Raw genomic sequence first — 27,981 nt, 5'->3', positions numbered from 1 at the left:
TAGAGCTGGAAACAATGTAAAAAACCATTTAATTCAACCTCTGCTCAGTTTACGGATGAGAAACAGACTTAGAGAAGTTAAATGACTTCCTTAAGACCAGTGTAAGAGGCAAAATTTGAACTCAGATGTTCCGGGTTCCAAGTACAGCATATTCACTTATGAATATTGTCAATATTGTGTCCTAGACATGCCAGTTGTAACTGTTAACTTATTTTTTAGGGTTGATGTAATCAATAAAGGTAATGTATATAAATGATACGTGGGTCGATGCTATTATTAGGGAAATGATATCACCTACCTCCTTTGCAAGATAACATGAAAAGTGTTAAAAACCTTAAACTTCTATGTTGGATTGGGTAGTTATGAGCTGAAGGATAGGTTTTTTCGGATATTTCAAAGAAAAATAAACATCGACTTTCTGTACCCTAAAAATTATTTTTCTTCATTTACTATTAACACAAATTTCTTGACAGGTATCTGAAATACTTTATTGACAAAAGGATTTGGTTGTGAAAGTCTTCTGGTTGCCTAGTTGTTCTGGAGCTCGTCCCACCAAGTCACGCAACAAACAGTTCTAGATGTTGCAGGCAGAAAACCAACTCAGCCAGTTCCGACTGGGAATTCTTCCAACTTTTACATTCATCCTCGCCTTGGATTAATTTGTTAATTTCAGGACAAATCCAAGCGAAGACTCCAAATCCCAGCATGCAGCGCGGTGAAGGGGGTTAGGTTAGGAAAGAGGAAATGGGTTGAGAATCCAGTCTGCGCAGTAACGGAAGGAGGGCTATTTAAAAATCGAGGAGCCCAAGACTTTCGAAAGCGTCGCTGGGTGCAATCGACGGGTTCACTCCCACTTCTCCTGGGGGCCCGTGGCCCTTCTGGGGTTCCCCTCTGCTTTCTGTCGAAGACCTGGGAAGGGCGGCAGTCAGGCGGTCGAGGCGGCCTTTTAGGACAGCGCGCTTGCGCAGTGCTCTCTCCCGGCGGGGGGTTGAGGAGCCGTTAAGAAGAAAGAAGCTACAGTTGCTACTACAGTTGACCGCCGCCTCGGTACCGGCCGCCGCGGGGTGAGGGTGGGGGCGCTTCTTGCGTTCCAGATGCCCCCGGGGGCGGGGGGAGGGTCGGACCCGGGTGCTGGGCCCAAGTGCTGGGTTTGAGGCTCCCCGGGGCCCCTCTTGGTTTCTCGGACTCGGCTCAGGTTTCGTTTCGGCGCTGCTGACGTCAGCCCGGGGTAGCTCCGGGTGCAGGCTGCGATCTCCCCCAGAAGCTGAGCGGAGGGACGCGGGGAGTCCCGCCAGCCGCCTGCTCCCGCTCCCCCTCCTTTCCTGAAGATGGGGGAGGAGAGGGATCCACACACGGTCCGCTTACTGAAGGCCCTCCCGGGGGTGGGGGGATTCTCCCCCGCTCACCCCCTCACCTTCCCGAGCCTCGGTGCCTGATCGGTAAAATGGGTGCCCATTGAGCCGAGAGACGCCCTGCTCGGTGCTAGAGATGCGAAAAGCAAAAGTGAGTGGCTGCCCTCTTGGAGTTGGCTTTCGGTGCCACCTGAGGAAGACGAAACAGGGGCCTTAGCGGCTAGCGGACCCCAAGCCCACACGGTTTACGGGCTTGGAAACTAAGGCTTAGGCACTTGTGTTTTGGCAAAGGTCAGTGGCAGGTCTGGCATTTAGTCGTAGGCTCTCAGCTTCCAAATACAGGGATCTCCTTCGCCCTCCTGGGTAAAAGCATAACTGGGGGAAGGAGAAGGGTAACAAAGGGAAGGGGTAGGGTAGGCTGGAGAAAGAGATACCATGAAAGGCGTGGTATTTTACCTCTTATACATCCTGGTCTGTCCTTCTGATTGTCCTCCTGTGTTCATCCTTGGTTTTCAAAGAGGACCATGACATCAGAGAAAGGATGCCATGACTTGCACTGGACTTTGTTTTGAGTGAGGGAAGACTGTGCAAGGTCACCACCCTCACTTCTCCTACTGAGCCGTCTGGGTCCAGTGACCAGATATTCATCAGGATGCCTGGAGACTGCCCAGGATGCACTGGCAGACCTTGGCCTTTTCAGCTACTCACTTAGAGGGAGGTAACCCCCATTGAGTGAATAGGCCTCTTTCAGAAGTAGTCAGAGAGTGGCCCTTTTAATGAGCAAAAGAAAAATAACTGAATCCACAGGCTCTGATTCTAGTGGTAAGCACTTTAAGCCAGCCATTAAGTGGAGCTTGGGCAGAGACCTATTGTTTTCCTATCCATGGGCTTCCCAGTGCCTTGGGTTTCCTCTGCCTTGAAGCAAGCTTTTTGCCTTTATCCAACACGATGCAGTCTTCATCTCTGCGTCTTTTCCAGGCTCCACTCTAAAGCTTAGATTTCTAGTACCCTCCCCTTTATGCCCCACCCCCAATTACTTTGTCATCATTTAACTGTTTTCATGATTTTTCCCTTAATGGAGTGTTGGTTCCTTGACTACTGTGATTGGGGTTTTTTTTTTTTTTTTGTCTTTGCATCCCAGTGCCTAGCATTTAGTGTGGACTGAGTAAATGCTTGTTGAATGGATTAACTCACAAGGTTCCTATGGAAAAATGTCTACTGCTAGTTCCACCCCTGTTTCTTTCCATTAAATGTGCAGCAATTCAAATGGGCCTGGTTATCCAGATCAAGGAATAATTTTCTCCAAAGAAGATAGATGGTATTACTCTCTCATGTACATTAGTCTCATGAAAAATCAGGAGAGTTTTTTGGGCATGTTTACGTTCTTTGTCTTACCTAATATTTGAGAACTCTGCTAGTAATTTAATGTTAAATGTAGGGTTCAGACAATTACAATCTAACTCCTCCCGATCTGTGAGTTGTGCACTTTTTATTGTCTTATGTAGTGTTCTGAGGGGAATTTTCCTCATCTAAAATCATGCTGATCAACATGAATTTGGAAATTTTTTCAAAATTGTGAATATCAAATCATACTAATTTTAGCTCTTATTTTGCTAAATCCATATGCTATTTTAAAAACACATCAATTGTGGTCTTTTTAGGTTCATGTCTGTCTCTACTAAAGCTCCCTTCCATTACTACGTGACTGTGGAAGTACTGAAGAGGTACAGTTCTAGGCCTTCATGTGTCTTGTTTGAGGACCATTGTAACTAAATTTAGAGATTCTCTTCACTAGTTAGGCCACAGGCTATTTAGGAATAGCAACTCTAGTGACCATCTTCTAAGTTGGAGAGGAGCTGAAGTGGTATAAAACAACATATAAACACTGAAGAGAAGAAAGTGTAAAACACATGAAAATAAAAATCAACCAAAAAAATGAACAAAAGCACTGCTCTGTGGAACATCTGAAAAAAAATAAAGTACCGTAGGGTAGGGAGATAGACAAAGAAACAGCCCAAGACATTTTCAAATATATTTTTTTATGTATCATATTTTAAATGATTAAGTAAGAATCAACAGTACTTAGACATGTATAAGACCAAAAAAAAAAAAAAACCCACATGAATAAAGCACTTCACACTTCTGAAATCAAGATGTACCAGATTGTAACAGATCGTTAAAACTGGCAGAATATTGTTTTGATTAAATCACCAAGTGGTTTAGAAGAATGTTTAAAAGAAACAGAAAATCAATAAGAGAATTATAGGCAAAGTAATCTTTTTTTTTTTTAATTTTTTTTTATTTTTTTATTTTTTAATGTTTAACAATCACTGCCATACAGTTGTGATTTTATCCCCCCACCTACCCCCCACTCCCCCCTTCCCTCCCCACGACTGCATACAATTCTGTATAGATTCTACATATACTTTCCTATTGAGTATATTTTCACTATAGTCATGCTATGTAGTCAGACTAAGATAAATGAAAGAAATCGTATAACAAATCAGAACATGATACACAAACACATACACATACACAAACATGACCTGTTACATTATGTGAGTGACTTCCATATTTCTCTCTCTGAGTGTGGAAGGCATTTTGTCTTGAGAACCACCATTGGGATTTTTTTTTTTTTTTGTAAGAAGTTCTTGTGTTATTACAAAAATCTAAGTCTACCAGAAAAAACTCTCACACACTGTGGTTGTTGCTGTGCATAAAGTTCTCCTGGTTCTGCTCCTTTCACTCAGCATCAGGTCATATAAGTCCTTCCAGGCCTCTCTGAAGTCTTCTTGTTCATCATTTCTTATGGCACAATAGTACTCCATTACATTCATATACCATAATTTATTCAGCCATTCCCCAATTGATGGACATCCCCTTGACTTCCAGTTCTTGGCAACTACATAGAGTGCTGCTATAAATATTTTTGTACATGTGGGACCCTTTCCCATTTTTATGATCTCTTGGGGATACAGTCCTAGTAGCGATATTGCTGGGTCAAAGGGTATGCACATTTTTGTAGCCCTTTGGGCATAGTTCCAAATTAGGCAAAGTAATCTTAAAGTAAAACTGCTATTTGTGATAAATGGGGAGTGCAAGTTAAAGATATGTATTTACAGGATAGAAAAACCTTTAAAATGATTTTTTGAGTTTGAATTAATAACATATAAGAATAGAAAGATGAATATAACCTTCTGATAGAATGATTTAAAGACAGAAACCCAAATCTAGTAAAACTAAATTAAGTGAACCAAAATCTCTAACAAATAATACAAAAACTAAGAGGATTTTGTATAAGAAGAAAGGTACTTCTAGAATGGAAAAAAAAACAAATAGGGAAAAAGAATTTGCAGTAAATACAGAGAATAAGATCAGAATTCTAGGATCTGTAAGGAAATGTTACATACCTGTAATACCTTCCAGTGAAGCAGTAGTCAATGAACTTGAACAGTTTTCAAGGAAGAAATAAAATTCCTAATAGTTAAACCTTTTTTGAGCACTTGTAAGTAGTATTATGCAAGGCATAAAACGGAGTTAGGTTTCCTAATATTGTTTGCTACGGTCTAAGTCTGGGTGGGTAATCTGCAACCTTAAGGCTTCGTGTCCTTAAGTTCAGCCTTTTGACGGAATGCATATTTCACAGAACAAATCAATTTGGTCTAGGTGGATGTCCATCTCAACTTTTCTGTGAAAGGGGACGTCTTCTAGATAATCCTTTTTGGGAATGATATGCTGATTTCATCCAGTAACCATAGAATATTGAATACCTTCCTTAATGTGGTCCATAGTCATTCAAAACAGGTCAACATAACTGTCTTCAGCAGGGAGAACAACAAGTGGATAAAGAATGCCTGTTGTCCAGAGGAAAGAACCTTTTGGAACTGTCCTATCCACATGTAGTTGGCTAGAAAATACAGAAAAACAACCAACTGGAATCAAATATTGGATAGGAAGAAAGGAGAGGTTTTGATTGCTTTGAGGAAATAGTGCAGTGCTTTTTTTTTACTTTATGCTCTTGAGCTTCTCCTTGAAATATAGGTCTTTTACACCCAGTTATGGTATATGACTGCAGATCATGGAGTACCAGTCTCTAAGGAATCAAAATTTGGAGGCATTAGATGAGAAGTGTGGTAGATGTGAATAAGATGTATTATGTTGTCAACAATGAATCACCTGAAGAAAGTGGTCTTAAAGACAATAAAATATGTATGAAATAGAAATAACCAGTTAATGTAGTTAGAGCAGGGTAGTAACTCAGATGCAGTGTTAGTATCCATGTACCTACAATAAGGTCCCCTTGTGAAAAATGTATGTAAATACATAGATGAGAGTCATACATAATGTAAATGTGTAGTTTATCAACCAGGTAATTCATTGAAGAATACTGTAGGGTCATACAGTTACAAATACCACTATGATGGCATATTATAAAATCTCTAAAGTGATATAAGTCAATTCCATTTAGCTGATAATATGTACATTAACTACAACTAAGTAAAAGAGAAGACAAAGCTGGAAGTAGAAAAAAATTCAAGTGAACTCAGGCAGTGAATTTAATAAAATAGTTTTTGTTTGGCATATGATCATTTGTTCCTGTTTTTTCAGTGTTCCGGTTTGATTTTTTTAATATTGTTAAAAACCCTAGAACCATTGGAATCTTTCATCAGTGCAACAGTTGCCTACATCTAGAAAATTAAAAGGCCTTGAAATATTGGAGTAATATTTACTAACTAGAAGTAATGGTGTGCTTTCACTTCTAGGCCCCTGTGATAACTATGTTTACATGTGATATTTGTGGAGAACTAGTAGCCTCTGAACAAGACATGAAGACTCATCTTCTTTTGACTCATATGGAAAATGAAGTGATTTGCCCATTTTGCAAGTTGTCTGGTGTGAATTATGATGAAATGTGTTTCCACATTGAAACAGCTCATTTTGAACAAAATGAAAATGAGAGAGACTTGGAGAAAGTTAACCAAGTACAACGTAGAACTGTTGATAGAAAAACTGAAAAAGAAAACTCTCATCAGTATAGAATGGAAGTTAATGAAGATGTTTATTCTGCTTGTGCATCAAATGATCTGAAAATTACAGATCACAGTCACTCTAAGGGTGCTTCTTTAAAGTGTAAAACCTTTCATTCAGAGAACTTGACTGAACTCAGAGAGTTACAGGAAAATAGACTGAATCAATCTGACTTAACTGAAATAAGTGAATCATTGTCCAGTATCCCAGAATGTCCGTTCTGTGGGAAAATAGAAGCATGTAATGAAGATTTGGAAACACATGTGAAAAAAAAGCATTCCAATCTTTTAGACACTCCTGCAGAAGGTATCGTATATATTTTGTAGTATGAAAAAGGAACAAGTATTTCCTATTTGTGCACTAATTGTATTTAAAAGTTTCAGTTATAACAGGAACTGGACCTGCTGTTTCACTAGCATAATGAATTCCCTCTACCATTGCAGTTTGATAACCTACTTTTCAAGTTATAGTCTTAAGAGACTTGCCTCGGGCACTGAGAGGTCAGGTCCCTTGCTCAGGGTTACATAGCCAGTGTTTGTCAGAGGCATGATGTGAACTCAGGTTTACTGGTTCCAAAGTTGATTGTCCACTATGCTACTCTAGCTTACATAATAACGTGCTTACAAATAATAAGTCATGTTTATTTAGCACTTTAGTTTATTTATACTTTCCTGTGAACAGCCTTGCGAGGGAGGTAGGGCAGTTACTATACACATTTTACAAATGAGAAACTTCATTTTAGACAAACTTCAGCTTAGCCAGCCACACAATTCTATTGAAATCAGCATTTCCTTAGTATCTCCTATGTTCTGGGCCAGGGGTGGCGAACCTGTGGCCTGGAGGCCTGCAAGTTCCCTGCTCCTGTTCTAGGCATTATGGTAAATTTTGGATAAAACAGACAAAAACTAAGGAACCATTCCCCTCAAAGTACTTATTCTTGTGGATATTAAATGTCCAGTACTTTTTTTTAACCTTATAATGTTTGAAACTTGGAAGAAACTCAGGAAGGCCTGTTCAAGTCATGGTGACTTGAGCAAGTCACTTTTGGTCGCATTATTTCCCCATCTTTCAGAGGATGGAATAGTATAATCTCTAAATTCATATCTAACTCTAAAATTCTAAAGTATGCAGTGTATTGATTTTTTTTGTTGTGAGAAATCAAGTAATAGAAAACAAAATTGTTGCAAGTTTTCGGTGTTGTGTAAACATCATAAGGAACAATGAAATATGGCCACTATAATATTATTCCTGTGGGAAATGCATAATGAGTTCAAGCTCCTTACTTAATCCTCTGTCATGACAGTGCAACAGAAAGAGACCAGTTTGTTATTCCTCTCTCCCTTCCCTCTACTTTGTTCATGTTACTGGAAAGGAATACCAAAGCTGTTATTCCTATATCAAAGTGTAGCTGCTAAATGTAGTTTAATTATTTGGAAGAATTAAGAAAAACCTATTTGAGTTATTTCATTTTAATAAAAGACATTCAATAAACATTAAATACCTACTACGTAAAAAGTTATTGTGCTAGATTAGGCCTTCACAACGTAGGGCTTGCAGCCCACCAAAGGGAGTTTGGGCAGCCCATGAAAAATGTAGAGGATATCAAAGAAAGTAAAGATGTAATTAGTACTTTGGCCATGCCCTGCTTAACCTGCCTTCCACTAGTCACTACTGTATCCTCATGTAACTCAGCAGGTGGGTTGCCTCTGCACACTCACTCCTATTTGTCCCTATGGCAACCAACCATCATCAGTCTGGCTCTAGTCTGAGAGGAGTGATTTCATGATAAATAAAAATCTCAAGTATTCAGTGTAATTAATTAATATTAATTGAAATTTCCCATTTTAAAATATCATTTATTTGCAAAGTAGTTTAATCATTAATTATGCCTTTACTTGGAAAGTGAGCTGCTAATTACCTATCTACGACCCAAAGAAATGTAGCCTATTTTAATTTTGGCCCCTACCTACTGCCAAGTTGTGCAGGTCTGCTAGATGGTGGGGAAGATACAGAATTTAGTTAAAACATGAAAAAAAACAACATGAGATGATTGGAAAGGTAGGGAAAGACCGGATTGTGAAGAGCCTTGAATTCCACTGAAACGAGTTTGAATTTTACTTGATAGGAAGTAAGGAGGCCCTGAAGATTTTTGAGCAAAGGAATCACTTAATCAGATCTCTGTGTGAAATAATTACAACCTTGGTAGCAGAAATCAGTTGGAAAAGTAGAGAACGGGTGGTAAGATCCGTTAAAAGGCTATTTCAATTATTTAGACTGGTTGTGATGAAGATTACAATGTTATCAGTAAGTACGGGAAGGAGGGCATTAATATGAGTTATGGTGTTGATTGGACAGGACTTGTAGCTTGGTAGTATCAAAGGACTCATGACGCTGGATAAAATGGTACCACCATACAAAAAGGAGCTAGTTTAGAAGAGAAAAACAAACTGTTGTCAGGCATGTTGCATTTGAGGTGCCAGTAAGACAGGCAAATGGAGATATTCTAGAGGCATTACTGATGTGGTTCTGGATCTCAGAACATGAAGCAATGGGAGTGAAAGAGATTGCCAAGAGAGAAAATGTGTATAGGGAGCTTGGTGACACAGTGGATAGAGCACCTGAACCTAGAGTCAGGAAGACCTGAGTGCAAGGGTCTGGAGCTCAGATGTGTGACCCTGGGCAGCTCACTGTTTCAGTTTCCTCATCTGTAAAATAGGGATAATAAATAGCACCTGCCTGCCAGGGTTATTGTGAGGATAAAAAGAGATAATAGTTATAAAGCATTTGGCACAGGGCCTGGCACGTAGTAAGCACCATATGAGTTTTGGCTATTATAATTATCATCATCATCATTATTAAATAAAGGAAGAGAAGAGGAACAAAGATGGACTCTTAGGAATACCATTTTAAGGAGTCAGGAAGAAGACAGAAATCTGCAGAGAGGTGAAAGAGAAACTTTGTGAGTTTAGTGTCTGAAACCAAGAAATTTGAGGGCATACCCAGTAGTGGGAGGAGTATTAAATACCTCGTATGTCAAGGAGAATGAAGACAGGAAAACAATTGGGAGGTCATTGGCCTTTTGAGAAAGTGTGGTTTTAATAGAGGAGGTAGAACTCACATTGGCAAAGGCTAGTGAAAAAGAAGGTAGTGAAGAAGTGGAAGGATTTAAGGTAACACTATTACAAGATTAGGGAAGGATTTATGTGTGGTTTATTATGGTAGCAGGTTGTCAGCTTCTGCACTTGAAGAGCTTCCAGGGTTATTGAGATGTTTGCTCAGGGTTACAGCTGCATATTCTTCATGTTTGGGGAAATGATATTTGGTACTTGTATACATCTTTCAATTATCTCTGTAGATTAAAGTTTGGGACAGTGACCTTGGAGATAAAAAAACTAGGATTTGTTATTCACTGCCATTTATTTTCTGTAACTTTACTATGATTTTAGCAAATTATTTTAATGTACTGTTTATTTCCCAAAAGTACCTTGTGTATCCCCAGTGCTGTTTTTAGCCCTTGGCTTAATCTACATAAACACCAGTAAAACAGGTCGAGGTACACTTATTTAAAGGGATCATCAATCTGCCTAAGGAGAGAAAATAGCAATATGGCTTATATATGGAAGGGATAGACAAAGGCCTAACCCTGGGAATGGATCTAAAGAGTAGTTGTGAAAAACAAACAAACAGAGCTAATTTGATTTATATTTGTACAGGTCAAGATGAGCCATTTTATGAATGTCCAATATGTGGTCTTATCTGCACAAATTATCAGATCCTACATGAACATATCGATTTGCATTTAGAAGAAGGACATTTTGAAGGTGAGTTGAAAAATGAAAATGTTGGTAATTGCTAGGAAATACTCTTATTATCTTGTAAATCTTGGTAATTGCTAGGAAATACTCTTATTATCTTGTAAATCCATTATGTGATTTGAATTTCCCAAGACAAAATCAATTTTGGAGAAATACCCAAAATTAATAACGAAATCATGTCAGTAAAAATAAAGATAGTTAGGAAAGATTGTTTTTGCTTCTCTCTTTCTTATTTTCCCTTTTCCAATCACTTGCAAAGTTTTGTCAGTTTTCCCTCCACACTCCATCTTGAACCTGTGCCCTTTGCTGTAATCACATTACCATCATTCAGGTACTTGACACCTCTCACCTGACTATCAATAACAATTCAGTCATTAAACTCATGTTTTCCAGTCTTGCCCCCCTTCCCATTTTGTCTTCCAGCATTTCCAGTGGAAAATGTTTATTTTTTTAACTTGTTTTCAATTGGAAGGAGTATTAATTTTAACTGCGTATTTCAGTGTGTCTGTGCCAGTAATGCTTCTAGGACATTTAAAGAATTTCAACTGTGTGTTAGTGTGGAAAAACATTTTTCTCTTGTGATTTTTGTACTATCTGACTATGTCACTCCCACTCTCAAGAACCATTGTCAGCTCCCTGATACCTTTGAAGGCCTTCCCAGTCTTTTTTCAGGCTACTTTCTGGACTTTTTTTTCACATTACTTCATGTTCTTTTGTGTTCCACCTAACTAGGCTTTTTGCTATTTCCCAAACTACTCATTCCATCTTGTACTTCTGTGCTTTTGTCTAGGCTATCTCCCATGCCTAAAATGCGTTTCCTTCTCACCCTCCTCTTCTCAGAGTCCCTGGTTTTATTCAAACCTCAGTATTAAATGTCAGAATTCCTTCCTGAAGCCTGTGGTTGTTAGTATTTTTTCCTTTCTCAAATTATCATGTATATTCTCACAGCACCTCACAGATCTCTGTGCTGGGCCATCTTCTCCTTCAATACTGTTCCACTTGGTGATTTCATCAGCTCTTACGGATTCAATTATCTCAAATCTACATATCCATCCCAAACCATTCTGCTAGCCTCTAGTCTCATCTCCAGCTGCCTATTAGACATCTAGAGCTGGATGTCTTGTAAGCAATAGTAACCTCAACATATCCAAAACTGAAATCATAATTTTTCCCTCCAAATCCTTTTCCCCTTACAAACTTCTCTGTTACTATAGCTAGCACCACTATCCTCTCAGTCCCCTTGTCTCACACAATCCTTGACTTCTCACACTGCGTATCCAATCTGTTGCCAAAACCTATCAATTTTACCTTTGTAACATCTCTCAAATGTGCCCTCTTCTCTCCTCTGTTACTGCCAACACTCTGGTCCAACCCCTTATCTTCTCACTCTTAGACTGTTGCAATAACTTGTCAGATAAATTGCTTTCCTCAGACCTCAGTCTGTCTTTCTCCACTCAGCCATCAAAGCGGTTTTCCTAAAGGGAAGATCTGAATGTGTCACACCTACCCAGTAAACTCCTAGGATCAAATAGAAAATCCTGTTTGGCATTCAGAGTCCTTTATAACCTCGCCCAGGGGTAGAGAAGCCTATGTCTTCGAGGCCACATGTGGTCTAGGTCCTTGGGTGTCTATAGCCTTTTGACTGAATCCAAGTTGTACAGAACAGATACTTTTATTGAGGGGATTTGTTCTATGAAGTTTGAATTCAATTAAAGGACCACACTTGAGGACCTAGAGGGCCACAGGCCTTGAGGCTGTAGGTTCCCCACCTCTAACCTAGCCCTACTCTCACCCCCACCCTACTTTGTACACCTTACATGACTTTTTTGTTTTTGTTTTTGTTTTTAAAAACTTTTTAATTTAATTTTAATCAAAATAATTAATCAAAATTAATTTTTAATCAAAATTGTTAGTTTTGTCTTCTACAATCCTCTCCATCCCTTGTTGCATCACGAACTCTTTCCGTGCTATAAATTCAAAAGGTAGGTTCTTTCTTGTTTCTGTGTAGTTTAGTTATGAAGCTTTTATATGTCTTGTATCCATTTGGAACTTATCTTGAGATACAGTGTTGATCTGCACCAATAGCAGTTCTTAACGTGGATTCTCTGAACTTGTTTTAAAAAATTTTTTTTGATAAATATATATATTTTGATCAATTTCCTTTGTAATTTTTTGTATTTTATTCATTTTAAAACATTATTTTGAGAATGGTTCCATAGGCTTTAGCAGACTGCTGAAAAACGATTAAAAACACTTGATTTGTATCTAGCCTTTATTCCAGGCAACTTCCTGTTCCAATATAAGGATTATCAGCTTATGTAAGAAAGTTTTGTTTATTGTTTTTCCATACATGGAAGATACCTTATCATTTTGGAGGGATGTTTGGGGCTCAATGATCCATGCAAAACTATTTTACTTAAAAGTCATAATATAATCCTATCCTATTTTAAAAAATAAAACTTCATAGTTAACTGTGAAAGATAGACACTTTATTGTGTATTATGTTAATAATTTTATCTTTGGCCCCTTTGAAACTATGCTCCCAGAGGTGAATAAAGGCTCTACTGACCTGGAATTGGCTCGTCAGCTCCAGCAAGAAGAAGACAGACAGAGGATGTCTGAGGGCTCAAGACAAGAAGTGGAAGAATTTCAAAAATTGCAAGTATGGAAAAAAATGCACATAATAACTAGATTTAGATTTTTAAAAATTTATACCTTTAAAAATTTGAATTTTTTTTAACTTCTTCAAAATACTTTAACCTGTACTGCCCTTTTAAGTTCACAGCCACTTTACATGTAAGGGCAGTTGTAGAAAAAGATAGAAAGAGGTTACATGTCTTTCTCAAGGCAGAATTTATAGAAAAACACAGGTTTCCTGATAGCTAGTTGTTAGGAATTTTTTCCCTGTGAATTATTAAAGTATTATTAAGGAACATTTGCAGTAGAAAATATTTGTTTGTTTTTTAACTCTGATCTTTGTATAATGTTGTGCTAGTCAAAGATGCAATTAGAAGGGGTGTTAATTTTAACTGCTTATTTCAGTGTGAATTTTTCAAAAATATACAGTATACTGTGTGCCAGTAATGCTTCTAGGACATTTAAAGAATCTCAGTTGCGTGTTAGTTTGGAAAAACGTTTATCTCTAGTGATTTCCTCATTTGCAAAATAATTGGTGGCTAGTATGGAGAAATAGAAAGGTTAGATATTCCCTCGTCTTCCTTACCTTATATAAGTATGTGGCTTTTATCAACATGGGAAGTTTCCAATATACAAAAAGATTTCAAATATATTGATTGTATGAAAATTGGAGCACATTTTGCCATAGAATATGGTAGTTAGATTTTGAATCCATTCCTCAAAAACCTTATGAAACCAGAATGTATCTGTAATACTTTTTGCAATGAAAAAAATAGTAGTAAACAATACTGTTGCAGATTCAGGCTGAGCCTCAGTTTCCTCATCTATAAAATGAGGAACATTGATCTCCATAAGCAGTTCTCAAACTTCTTGGTCTCAGGACCCTTTTATAGTCTTAAATAATTGATGAGGACTCCCAACAAGTTTTTGTTTATGTGGGTTTTATAAATAAGATCATGGTAATATCATGAAAATGCTTTTGACCTCAAAGACACCCTTAAAGAGTCTCCCCAGACCACACTTTGAAAACCACTGAGGTGTAGACAGTCTCAATTTTACATGTAAATATAGTGGCTCTTAATCTATCATATTACGTAGACCCATTTTTCCTGACTAATTTTTCCTTGTTACCAAAGATACAAATCTTTTCTACTATAGATGTATAAATCAAAGCCTATGTATGGTCATTGTAATTGTTGAGGGTAAAAAATTGCACCACATTTTGGGGACTAGTAGACCAGAAACCATTTTTATTCATTGAATTGTTCTAATTCCAAGCATCTCTGCTTAGTGAGAAGTGCTACAGGGCAGAGTTTTCCCTGTGCCTTTGAAAATCTCTTTCCCAAGTTATTTTCAAGTTACCATTTATAGCATTTCCAAGCTAAAGACAGGATTCCACAATAAAATAAAACATAGTAACAGAGTTTAGGTAAGTTTGCTGTCACTTAAAATGTTAGAGCATTCTGGAGAATTATTTCCCCAAAACCATTCAGTACTTCTTCAACTATTTCTTCATCTGTTCAGATGGTAAACTCAAAGAGAAACCTTAGAGTCAGCACTAAACCTCTACTCTTTGTCATCCCCCTTCTCCAGTTAATTCCTAGTTTCCACACCTCTTTAACTTTTCTTCTCTACATTCATCAGCCACCACCCTAGTGTTAGACCCTCATCCCCTCATATATCTGCCAAAACGTATTCTCAAGCACAGTGCAAACCATTTCACTCTCCTGCATAAGAAACTTCAGTGGTTCCCTATTTCAGCTGGAATAAAATATATATATATGTATATGGTATTTAAAGCCCTTCACAATTTGGCTCCAACTTAAACCAGATTTTTTGGTGTCATGAACTCCTTTGGCAGTGTAATGAAATCTACAAACCCCTTAAAATGATATTTTAAAATTTATCAAATACAGGATTACAAAGGAAACCAATTAAAAACAAGTTTCATGGACCTAGGTTTGAATCCTCATCTTAGACTGATTTCACATTACTTGCTTAGCACAGTACCTGGCAGATAGTGCTTAATAAATGCTTACTGACTGATGACTCCTGCTCTCTACGTTCCAACCAGACTGGTTCTTCCCCAAAAATGACATTCTAACGCCTTCCTTCATGCCTTTACACAGGCTATCCTCCATCTAGAATGTTCTCCCTCATGTCTGCCTCTGTACTCCTCACTCTCCCTCAGGGGTGAGCTCATGTGCCACCTCAATAGATAAGACCTTTTGCCTGATGCTCTCCCCCCACCAATTACTTTGTACTTACTTTAGATGCAGCTGTATTTACTTGTCTGTGTACATATTGTTTCCTCTGATAGAATTTATATTCATGAAGATATTTTTGTCCTTATTTTCCTAGCACTGAGTACAGTGCCCAGCATAGAATTAAGCATTTGATAAATGTGTGATCAGTTGAATTGAAATCAATTCAACTTAAAGTCAGGAAACCTGGGTGTAAGCCCATCCTCCACAATAGCTTTATAACCCTGGGAAATCTTTTAACTGTCCTAGTTTTTTCATCTGTAAAATAGCACCATGGGATCATAGATTTAAAGCTTGAAGGGACCTTAAGAATCATCCAGATCAGTCCCCTCATTTTACATCTGAGGAAACGGAGGCTTACAAAAAGTTAAGTGACTTGGCCAAGGTCATATAGTTAGTTATTCAGTGAAAGAAGTAGAGTTCAAATCATAATACTTGCAGTACCTACTTCACAGGGTGGTTGGGGGCAGTGTTTTCTAAATTTTCAAATGTTATATAAATTTAAATTACTGTTATTTATTTTTTTCTCTGAACCTATGATTTTATTACTTTAGGGAACACCTGGTGAGGAAACTTAGTTTATAAAGTCATGTTGGCAGCTGCTCTGAAACTTAGAAGGCACCGAGAGGTTAAAGTGACTTATCCACAGTCACATGGAAAATAAGACTGTCAGGACTTGAACCCAAATCTTCAGGGGCTCTGACGTCCATTCTCTTTCAACTACGCTATGCTGCCTTTTATAACATTATTTAAATGGTACATTTCCAAATAGGTTAAATAATATTGCATTATTATTCATGGGATCATAGATTTTTGAGTTGGAAGGGACCTTAGATGTAGTCTAATTTGTCCCTCTCATTTTATAGATTACTCTCTGTGGCCCAGAGAGGCTAAATGATTTGCCTGTGATTGCATCAGTAGTAATAGAGCTAGGATTTTTATTTGTCTAATCCACCTACTTTCCATCTGTATTGACCTAGATGGACCAAATAATTAAATTATACATTTTTATTTCCAATAGAGACAATATGGTTTAGATAATTCTGGAGGCTATAAACAGCAGCAGCTAAGAAATATGGAAATTGAAGTACGCAGAGGAAGGATGCAGCCAATTGAGTTTCATAAAAGAAAAGCTGACATGCTGGAATCATTAGCTTTTGGCATAGATGATGGCAAAACAAGGACTTCTGGTGGGTATTTAGATCTTATTTCACTGGATTAATAGGGAGTTTGATTTTTTGATTGACTTTAAAAAATTTTGGTAGGTGTGCTTAGATTGGTACCTACACTTAGACAGTTTTTATAAGTAATAAGATTATGTGAAGTGTATTTTCTTCCTGAAATTATCCTGGTGGCATTTGTGTAAATGTGATATTGCTTTAACTCACAGCACAAAGGAAAACAACCTCTTATGTCCTCTTATGTTGTTATGAAGAGTAAGAGGCTTTTATATTAAGTGTAGGCTTTTTAAAAAGTAATTATGTGAATGGTAATTGGATTAGCCAGTACTTTAAATTTCTCCATTTATACATTTGGAACCTTGAAAATACTATTTATTTTGAAGCTGAGTTCTAATTGTCTCTTCTGTGTGTTACCTTCCTAAACTTATTAATTGTTTGTAGTGTTCTAAAATATGCTTTATACTTATATCTCATTTAATGTAGTGCCTTTAGTAGGCATCCAACCAGCATCTATTCTTGGTTTGATTTCTTCTTTCTAAAAAAAAAATAATCACTGTGCTCTGGAATGCTCTTACCTAGCCTTTTCATCTTATTTTCTCCTTCAGGAATAATTGAAGCCCTCTGTAGGCATTATCAGAATGAAGCGAGAGAGGTGAGACGAGTGTGGCTTTCCACAGGAGTAGACCATTTTTCTTCATCCTTAGGAGACAAAGGCTGGGGTTGTGGCTACAGAAATTTCCAGATGCTACTTTCATCTCTGTTGCGAAATGATTCTTATAAAGACTGCTTGAAAGGTACGTAAAATATTGTTTGCCTCTCTGAACCATTATCTTCGCCCGCATATATGAAGTATATGTTGTTTAGGAGGCAGTTAGTGGCTTAGCAATTAAAGATCCTCACAAATATTTATAATAATAGCTTTTCTTACTTGTGAGTTTTCAGGAGGATGGAGGATAAAGGAGGGGGATGGAAAGGTGAACAAGCTCTCCTGTTCACTTTCCCCTCCATTTAGCAGCATATACATTCTAAATGAATGATTTTTTTTGTTTCAGACACTATACCATAGAAATGAAGTATAGGCAACGTATAAACTTAATATGTCCTCGCTCAGTTTCTTGATGGATATTTTATAGTCAGCCAAGGCCTCTGATAAAGGATCAAAAGCAAACATGAGCACAATAGATTTTCTTCCAAACATTTCTAGGAAGACTTCTTTTTTTATTTACATCTCTAGATCTGATCTTAAACCTTCCATCTGTGACATGTAAGTGCTGACATCCTTAAATGGATTTGTGAGGAAGACGTAGCACAAAAATGGCCTCCCTGCCTCCCATTTATGTGCAGATAAGGGTCATTTGTGACATGAGAGTGATTTTTCACCAAGTTTTGTCATATCCAAGGGGTTCTAGTGCAGTGATTAGTAGGGACATATGTTTTCTGTTGTTTCTGATCCCATATCTATGGTTTGAATTCTTTGAATATTATAATTGGTTGGAGGAGTGGAATATAGAAGGGAAGAAAAAGGGGAAAATGTGGCTAATCCACTGGCTTTCTTTGCAGATTTGTTAGTTCTATTGTTGTGACCCTGGCTAAGGTCTGTGAAACTTAATTACCTGGAAATCCCAGACAAAAGAAGACTACAAAAAGGCCATTCTACCACCCAGAAGTCCTTTACCTATAGAGTTATGGTTCACTGGGAACTAAGATGGAGAGCCTTAGTGACTAAACAAACAAAAAAGGTGCCATTAAGTTCCTAAGTGTCCTAGGTAGAAGTACAATAATCAGGTTAACATGCACTCAGTGCTTCTTTATACTGCTGTTTGTCCTTCATTCTCAAAGAGGACCATGACATCAGAGAAGTGATGCCATGACATGCAAGTGAAGGAGAACTATGCAGTCTCCAGCTTCACTCTCACCTCTGGAGTCATCTGGGGCCACTGGCCAGATACAGACCAGAGCAACTGGAGATAGCCCAACATGCAGTGGGGAACGTTGGTCTTTTCAGGCTAAGGTCTTTAACAGGTTTGTTTGACTGAAGCAAAGCCTATTCAGTGATAAGAAATGAGGCAAAGAATGGCCTCTTTTGAAAAATGAATACTTCGGGAAGGGTAAAACTCTCAGGGTTTCTGGCCAACACAGAAACAATTCATTGATTCTGAGTCAATCCGGACCCAAACACTGACCAAATAGGGCTTGACCTGTGACCTAGTATTGGCCAGTCAATGAGAGCAGTAGTGATTTGGAGAGCCAGAATGATTTGGGGTTAAGCTCGGTCTTTTAAAGAAAAGGGAAAAAATGTTTCAGAGATTATATACTTCCCATATTGAGGTGTCTGGCGTCAGTGGAGGTAGATCAGTAGGTATATAGAGGGACCAGAATATGTTTTTACTACAAAACTTAAATGTTAGTGTATAGAAAAAGAAGTGACATGAAAGCTATCAGAATTGGAATAAACGTGTTTCTGGGTTTATAACTATGCAAAAGAACAATTATGCTTTTGAAATTTTGACTGTGATTGTCCATATAGTTATCGCTTAGTGCATCCTAACTGGAATGTTATTGTTTGTTGTTTAAAAGCACCAAAATAGAATATTTTAATAATTCAGCTATTCATAATGCTTTTGTGTTTATAATATGTTGTACGTTATTAACATAATTTCAGATATGTCAATTCCTTGCATTCCAAAAATTCAGTCCATGATTGAAGATGCATGGAAAGAAGGGTTTGATCCTCAGGGTGCCTCTCAATTAAACAACAGGTTACAAGGAACAAGAGCCTGGATTGGAGCATGTGAAATATATTCACTACTAACGTCTCTCAGGCTAAAGTACGTATCCGTTAACAAGAACTCTTGTAATCCCTTATTTTTCTCTTACTATTTCATTGCTTTTATGTTTTACTTTTTTAGTAATTCAACTAATTTTTAAAATCATTTTTTGTCATTGAGATCACATATGAAAATAATTCTTGTTATAAATTGCTAAGATGTACCCTTTTGTAGCACATATTTAGGATTGTACTTTTAAAATTTAGCTAATTTAAATGACTGTCAGATTATATTTTTTGTTTGTCTTTTCTTTAATTCTGCGCTTATACATATTAAGTATATACTATGTCATACAACTAAACTTATAAATAATTTTGGAAAACGAGGAATATTTTCATTTGATTATCTTTTAGACAACAGCTTCTCTGTTAGTGCTGTTGTTGATTTTGTACTTTCAACCAGAGATTATGAATATAAGTTTATTTTCAGTCATTCAAACGGCATCCTTTTGTTTCTTGAGTTATATTATTTTGGGCAATACTGAAAAAATGGAATTTGTCTCAAATGACAAGTATTTTCCCAGCAATTAAATTTCCAGACCCAAAAGAAAAAGATTTTACTTTGCTGTGATTTTTTTTCTCACATCTTCACAGTCTATGTGGAAGATCATTCATTGATAAAACTACTGATTAGTAACTTGATAATCAGTATAGATTGTCAATAGATTGTCAGTATTAGAATTATTTATATACCCACCCACTGCTTACGATTTTAGGTACATCTTTAGATTTCATTTTCTCTAAGGAAGAATTTGAGGAGAGGATTTATTTATATGTGAGTCTTATCCAAATTTATGATAATGATATTGTGATTGTTGATGGGCTTGCATGTAGGCATTGAAATTTTTAACGCTATTACTGTTAAAATTTTATTTCAAGTTTGATAGTTTGACCTCTCTTAAGTGGAGAGAATATTAGTTAAAACATAGGCCAGATTCTAGGTATGGCTTACAATAATTTCACAACTCTTAACTATTACTTGAGTCCTTTTATTGCAGTTGTAGCAGTGTGGCAGTCAAATATGAGCATTTTTGCTTGATATTAATAGCTAAATTGAGAGAATAAAAATTGTCATTGCTCTCTTACCCACATGCTTGAAGAACTTAGAAGTTAATCTATATCCCAAACTCCGCATAGATTATTTGTAGAGTCATTTAGAGTTCAGATGAAACATGTTTTTTTAATACTTTTTCTACAGATTATTTGGGTATTAATGTAATTTGTTATTACTCTTTTTAAATGAGGCTAATTGAGTCTAGGGTGAAGTAATGGAAAGAGTGCTAGACTTCTTCATAACCCATGGGTTTAAATCCGGCTCCATATACATGTGACCATGGAACAGTCACTTACCCTTTTAGAAGCTCACTTTTCTCATCTGCAGAATGGGAATAATAAGAATTGTATGGTCAGTATCACAGTCTTACAGGGAAAGTTCTTTGGAACCTTAAAGAACTATTTAAATGTGAGTTGTTACTTGGACAGCTTTGCAAACAGTCACTTGTTCAACATAAATAACTGACAGAAATTAAAATATTCCCATTTTATTCTTGGAAAAACACAGGCAGACAAAAGTAAATTTATGGACTTTTTGTTTCTATTTCTAATCATGAGTGTAAATATATTTTAATATATACATTTCTGAGCCTTTTTTCACTGAATTTTGATAGGTGTCGAATTACTGATTTTCACAAGTCTACTGGTCCTTTGGGCACACACCCTCGATTATTTGAATGGATATTGAACTATTATTCTTCAGGCAGAGAAGGAGGTCCAAAGGTAGTATGCTCCTCCAAACCTCCCATCTATCTGCAGCATCAAGGTTAGCCCTGAGTTTACACTTTCGTGTGGTATTTCTAGGATGACACATCAAGTGACGTTTTCGTTACAGAGGAGAATGTTTGGTGGCAAGGCTGGGTTGTACCTCGTCGCGCCTCTTTTTTGAGTAGGTCTTCTAGACCTCCATTCTCAGGATGTAAAATGAAAGATAACTGACTGACAAAAACAAGGGGAAGCATATTAGGAGTAAAAGAATCCCATTGTCCTACAAAAAAATACAGTGTGGTTGTTTTGTAAGTTATATGTCATGTATTGTTTATTTATTGTCTAATCTTGCTGGAGCAATATAAAGCATAAATCACGTGGATAAAATATTCAACAGCTTTGTTAACGGTTATTTTATTTTCATGTTAGGACACAGCCGAACTGTTATTGGAATTGAAGAGAGAAAGAACAGAACCCTGTGTTTACTAATATTTGACCCCGGGTGTCCTTCTTGGGAAATGCAAAAACTATTAAAACCAGATATTGAGGGCACCAGTCTCAGACAGCTCTGGAAATTTGTGGGAAATTTAAAGCATAAGCAGTACCAGGTAGTAGCTGTAGAGGGCGTGCTTTCTTCAGAAGAGAAAGTTGTAAGTATCTTAACAAAACGTTTTTCATAAAGATATTGAGCTATTGGCAGTTTAAAATTTCTGAAAAAAGTAGAGATCTCAACATATAATTGCATTTATTAACTGAGTAATCAGAGAGCTTTTACTTATATTTTCATTCAGTTACTGAAAAAGAAATGCTTTCTAGAGTTTACTCTTATTTCATATTTTCATGGCATTCATTTAGGACTTCAGAGTTTCTTGTACATTTTAAATTTAATCTCATAACAAGTAATTGGTGACTACAAACATTTTATGTGTAAGGAAGCATAATAGTGAGAAAGAGCAAAATGATCATTGATGTTTCCCAAAAAGTTACTGTCCCTCATGCCGTGACTCAGTCACGTGGAAACTGTCAGAAATACCTGAATATCCAAGACCTCGTACATTTCACCCTCAAGGTGTTGCTTCATCTTTCATATGATAAATTATTAAGGTGATAATTTTCATATTGGGTGAAGTTAAATGGAGCCTTTATCCACTTTGGATGAATACATGTCACTCTACATCTCATTTCTTACGAGGAAAAAGCATAGACCGTGGTTCTTAAGGAAAAACTCCCTTTTTAGGGACATATAATGTGTGTGTGTGTGTGTGATATAAAACATAAGATAACTTCACGTTAGCTGTCAAACCTGTCTGGAAAACTATTTTAGGAAGTAGGAACTTAATGGAATATTTCTTAAATATTTTGAAGGCATATTTAAATTTATATTCATTATTTACCTGCCCTCATGTTTTTCCCCATTACCTAGACAAAGTCTGACACTTAGGATTTTATAGGACAAGAGCTGATGCTGACATAGTCATATTTAATAACAATAATAGCTAGGCAGTTTGGCATTTATTCACAATGTGGGTTATAAAGATAGCAGAAATTAATACATGAAAATTTTTAGAAAGTCTTCAGTTTAATATTTCTTGTCAAGTTAAAGAATTTTTCTCAATTATAAACATACTCAGTGCTCAACCCTACCTCTGATTTTAGCTGGATAAAACCGAAGATTAATCTAGTAATAGAATTTGTAAGTTGCACAGTTACTAAAGTATAAGTAACCGCTGAAATCCTATTTGGGGTTGAAGATTACCTTAGGGTTGTGGTGAAATTCTAGGGTTATTTCTTCCTATCTGAAGCCAATATTTTGGAAGTATAGTGCCAAAAACAGCTGCTTCTCAGATTGTTTTTTTACTGTCAATATTTTTTGAACTAGAAATAATAGTACTGGGCTTGAACCATAAGATCTATATCTTTAAGGAACATTAAGGTAGAATATTAAGGATAGAAGGAAGGTTTTTGGTAGTGAGGGATAAGACTATATGCCAGACTTTTGTTTCCATAGCTGAGTCAGCTATTCGTAGTGTATCTGAATTTTATATATATATATAGTCACCATGCTTCTTACCATAAATAAAACATCAGTCATAAAAGGCTATGATCATGTAATCTTGCAGTTGCCTGATTTAATTTTCTTTGTCATTTTTCAATCTGTAACAATATTAAATATTCATTTTTCCCTAGTTATCTGAGACACTATCAGTAATAACCTAGGTGAATTTTTCATTTCTCATAAACATTTATCTTCGGTGTATGTATCACAGAAGGATATGGATTGGATTTCATTAATAAAGAGAATTCCACAATTAGGAAATTTCCTCTATCCCTGCAGGTCAGCACTTTGTCTGCAACTTATTGTTTTGTAGAGCACTGAGCCATGACTTACTCAGAGTCATATATTCAGTCCATGTCAGAGGTGAGACTGGAACCCAGGTTCTCTTGACTTTGAAGTTGGCTCTCTACTACACCACACTTGCTACTTCTCATACATACCCTCATTGTTGTCTGAAATTGTTAAATTAATAACTTCTTCACTATAAAGTTAGCAACATTTTGTTGGATTCTAAAATTAAGTATTTTGGAGATGTATTTAAATTTATCTGTCTATGCCCTGTGCTTTGTATTTTTCACAACCAGTAGTCTTACACCATATACACAGATGACACTTAAATATTCACTAATTAATCTACAGATTTCCCAGATTCTCAAAACAGGATGATTACGTTTTCCCCAAAAATGTTTATAAACCTATAAAATATGTCAAGTTTTACAAATCCTTTTTGAAACACTCAATATTATTTTCTCCAGAGACTGCTTCAATGTAAGGGAAGAGTAGTAAAGTGCAGCTATTTCAGAATAATTTTAGGCTTTGATTTGATATCTCCAAAAATGTGAGACTGGAATAATTTTCTAATCCTTACTCTTTTCTGCTGTAAGTGAATTGAAATTACTTATATCACCATTGCCTTTCAGCTCCCACTGTACACCACATCAGAATATATTCCTTTATCATCTCTATCTGACAAAACTCCTCTTTTCTTTCAAAGTCCTAATCAAATACCACTCCTGCTTTTTAAGAATTCCTTTATTCCCATCCTCCACCCTACCTCCCAGGTTAAAAGAAATCTTTTCCCTCCTTAGATTTTTCATCAAACATTACCTTGCTTGGGAATGATTGTTTTCTTTGGACAGATCACACTTAGTGTTGTATACGTCGGTTTTTTTCCTCCCATATTATTGTAACCTTCTCAATAACAGCTATCCACAACCCCATACGTTGCTTTAAGAGTGTGTGTGTGTGTGTGTGTGTATAGTATGTGTGTTGTGTATATGTGTATGTGAGAGAGAAATAAGGAAATAGACATATGGGGGAGTGGTGTGTATGGTTCTAGTGCTTGGCTAGTCTATAGAGTACCAGAAGTGGAAGCAATGTCTAATGAACCTAGAGGGGTAGCATATATTGTCAGTACAACAGAGTACTTCTACATTCTGTGTCATCAATGAGGTACACATCAGACCTGGTACTCAATTTAATTTGATTTATTCCACAAAGTGAATATCAAACAGTCTGATAACCAATTTGTGACTAAATTTATTTCCAAAAGCAAAAACAAAAATCACTTTAAAAATCTTTAGTGGCAAAGACCCAAAAGGCTGCAAGATAGGAATATTTTCAAAGACTCAGTGTTTGTATGCTTATTAGTGTTCCTCAATGTTAATTTCCCTTTTTCATATATTCATATCCCTGGCTTGTTCTGTATCTTTTTTCAAAACTGTTGACTCTTTCTCTCTCCCATAACCAGCTACAATGTAGAATACAACTCAATAGTTTTTATTATTTGTTGTTTATTAAACCGAGTTTTCCATGTTATTTTTCAGTTACCATTTTTTTCTCTCACTCCCCCATTTAAAAGGAAAAACTCTTGTGACAAATATGCAGTCATAAATCACTACAAATTAGAGATAGGCAAATGATAATAATGACGAGATTCCACCTCCCACACAGATTGGCAAAGTTAACAAAAAAAAAGGAAAATGATAAATGATGGAGGGACTGTGGATAAAGCAGGCAGAACTATATTCTTATGGTGGATCTGTGAATGAATACAATTATTGTCGAAAATGATTTGAGATTACAGTCAGTCCTCAACTTTCACAGGGGTAGCATTTCTAGAAAATGGCCTGAAAGTCAAAAATGCAGATCTACATTGGACACAAAGTGTAGTCTTTCACTAGAGTTTGCTGAAAATACATGTTTCTGCATGCAATTCTTTTTCACAAAATATTAATTCTGATAATATGTACTTTTCCTACTACATAAACCTTGAAATAAGGCATAAAATGCAGCACAAAAAAATAAAATTGGTAACATGCAAAAGTTTTTCTCACTAGTAATTCCCTAGAATTCTGTGACCTGTTTTGCTAACATCTCATTTACAAAACTTATTTCAGACATTATTCACTTTTCATCACATAGGAAACCAACAGTACCATAAATACTGTACAGTAAATAAAATTCTTAAAACTAAAACATTTTTTAACTTGACTCTTCTTACCTTTCACTGTGTCATTTGGCAGTGTGAGTTCATTGTACTGTATACTTTCCTCCATTGTGCAGACATAATGGATTTTCAGTTTGTTAGCATCAAACACATAGCTGACAGTGGGTGACTATAGACATGCCAACACAGAGTTTATCTAGCACTTCATTTTCTCACTAAGTCACACTACTGACTTTGTACCCTTGGATTTAGAGCCCAGAGGCCCTGCATTAGGCTTTGGAGGCGTAATTGCATCACAGAACTTTACTTTTAAAGGCAAACAATGAAAGTATGCAACAGATGCACTTTGCAAGCTCTTACAAGGTAGGGTGAAGAAGACCGGTAAAGCACGCCTAGTTAGGAGACCAGCTTCTCCAAAAACTTGAGCTCATCAGACCTATCTTTTTTTCCCCTTCTGTGGCACATAGCCAGAAATATGCACAGTTCCCAGGGCAAAAAGTTAAAATGAGGTTACTAATAAAACTACAGGCATGCTTAAAAGTCACGGAAGTTAAACATGCATGCAAAAAAATGACTAAACATTTTGATCCAGCCATACCACTGCTATGCCAATACCCCCAGAAGATCATAAGATGGCAAAAGGTCTTATCTCTATAGTAACTCTTTTTGTGGTGGCAGAAAATCTGGAAACTAAAGGGATGCCCCTGAATTGAGTAAGTTGTGGCATATGAATGTGATGAAATACGAGTATGTGTAAAAAATGAGGAAATAGATACATTTTAAAACATGCAGAAAGACTTAGATGATCTGATATAAAACGAAGGAAGCAGACCCAGAAGAACCATTTATACTATAAAATCAATATTTAAAAACACATTTTTGAAGATTTCAGTAAATGATGAATGATATGGAAGTTTTCTCTGTGAACCTTTCCTTTTTATAATTTCTTGGTCATACTCATTTTAAAGTAGATAAGCAGAACATGTTATTTCTCTTTAAAAAAAAATTTCTTCTACAAGATATGACAATTTTGCCTTTTTTCACTCCATTTTGTTCAGCTCCTCCCCCTAGTCTTATCTTTCCTGCAATCTCTAGTACATCATCTCCAAAGTCAGGGTGATTGCATCACCCCCAAGGGTGTGTGGTCAATCAGAGAAGATGCCCTTGTTGCAAGAGCCAGTTTTAGGACTTAGAACATAGCCAACTCTTATCCTCCATTACTCTGCAAATGCTATATCTTCCGTCTTAGCCTGGTGTGGGCCCTCCAGGGCATTTATAACCTAAACTGATAAATACCCACAGCAACTGCATCGAGTGCCATTGGGAAAATCCTATCCTAGTTTCTTAGTCTCATAACACTTTTGCTGTGTCAGGCACCCTTTCAAGAAACTGTTGCACTTGAAGGTCAGTGACCAGTGAGGAAGAGCCCTACCTTCCCCCTTTTGTTTTGGGAAGATTGAATGAACCATATAGAGTAAGGAGGTAGGGGATGGAGTGTGATCTGTATCAAAGATACCCTTAAATGATCTCTGCTCCACCCCCAACCCCATTCTACCTATCTTTTAAGCTTCCTTATTTACTTTACTTGGACTGTTGCAGTGGCTTCCTTTTTTGGTCTCACAGCCTCATGTCTTCCCAAATCCATTCCATCCTCTGCAGAGCTGCCAAAGTGATTTTCCTCAAGTACAAGTTTGATTAAGTCATTCCCCTACTCGAAAAACTCCAGTGGTCCCTGACTGTAGGATCAAATATTATTTCCTCTTTTATCTTTTTTTATTTTTTTATTTCATGATTTTAAAAAATTATTTTTAGTTTACAACATTCAATTCCACAAGCTTTTGAGTTTTAAATTTTCTCCCTCTTCTTCCCCTCTCTCTTCCCCAAGACGGCATGCAATCTGATAAAGGCTCTTCATATATATTCCTATTAGACATATTTTCACATTAGTCATGTTATAAAGAAGAATCATAACCAGTGGAATGAACCACGTATCTCATTTTAATTTCTGTTTTTGCAATAAGTTTTATCATGTCCATAATTATCAGTAGAGGAGAACATGTACAAGGTTTCCAACATACCCATTGGAGTCTGCTCATATTTGCTGCTGGTAAGAAGAGGAGATCAAAAACATTTGGAGACTCTTTCTATAATCTGTTACTTTGCTGGGGTGAGAGATAACTATGGAAAGATTTTGCTGCTGCTTTACAGAATTTAAGATAATGTTATTTCTTTTAAGACTGTAGCTTTATGAAGTAGGAGGCCTCAAATTTTATTTTAAATTGTAATATTGTAAATTATAATGTACATGTTCTAATAATTTTTACCTTTTAACTAATGTTTAATTCTTTCTCAAGGCTCGGATGAAAGCTTCTCACGTCTTTACAGCTGAGAGGATTCCATGAAGAACTACAATTCCCAGATGACCTGTGCCATTTCCCGACTTCAGAAATAACTCCTTTGTGCAGCTTGCTAATCTGTATGTTTACTAAGCGTTCAACTGTTGAGTAATTTTACAGGCTTTCTAAAATGTAATTTAGACTTTTTACTTTTAGATGTTGCTAGTTCCTTCATTATTTAATAATTGACTTAATAAACTGTTGCATTGAAAGAA

General features: G+C 36.6%; 1 protein-coding gene across 8 annotated transcripts; it reads left to right on the top strand.

Annotated features, from left to right (window-relative positions):
- Nucleotides 1-925: 925 nt before the first annotated feature.
- On the top strand, nt 926-27,981 carry ZUP1 (zinc finger containing ubiquitin peptidase 1). Of its 8 annotated transcripts, none has more exons than XM_072643129.1 (10): nt 926-1,047; nt 6,116-6,686; nt 10,094-10,201; nt 12,742-12,857; nt 16,118-16,286; nt 16,883-17,071; nt 18,940-19,105; nt 20,772-20,923; nt 21,295-21,515; nt 27,725-27,981. In XM_072643129.1, the coding sequence occupies exons 2-10, from the start codon at nt 6,131-6,133 to the stop codon at nt 27,770-27,772; spliced, it is 1,725 nt and encodes a 574-aa protein (XP_072499230.1). In that variant the 5' UTR covers nt 926-1,047; nt 6,116-6,130; the 3' UTR covers nt 27,773-27,981. The 8 variants fall into 8 exon arrangements, with proteins under 8 accessions (XP_072499230.1, XP_072499229.1, XP_072499235.1 ...); XM_072643128.1 differs by having other exon boundaries at nt 940-1,064; XM_072643127.1 differs by lacking the exon at nt 926-1,047 and adding an exon at nt 1,361-1,503.

This window comes from Notamacropus eugenii, chromosome 2 (assembly GCF_028372415.1).
Source record: "Notamacropus eugenii isolate mMacEug1 chromosome 2, mMacEug1.pri_v2, whole genome shotgun sequence".
NCBI classification, from domain to species: domain Eukaryota; kingdom Metazoa; phylum Chordata; class Mammalia; order Diprotodontia; family Macropodidae; genus Notamacropus; species Notamacropus eugenii.
Note: the sequence above shows the minus strand (reverse complement) of the source record. Positions and strands in the feature narration are given on the sequence as shown.

What these genes read in the sequence shown, in the direction of transcription:
- ZUP1 (XM_072643127.1), top strand. An exon ending in AAGAATTTCAAAAATTGCAA is followed by an intron (nt 12,858 to 16,117) that starts GTATGGAAAAAA and finishes TATTTCCAATAG; the next exon opens with AGACAATATGGTTTAGATAA. An exon ending in TTATAAAGACTGCTTGAAAG is followed by an intron (nt 17,072 to 18,939) that starts GTACGTAAAATA and finishes ACATAATTTCAG; the next exon opens with ATATGTCAATTCCTTGCATT.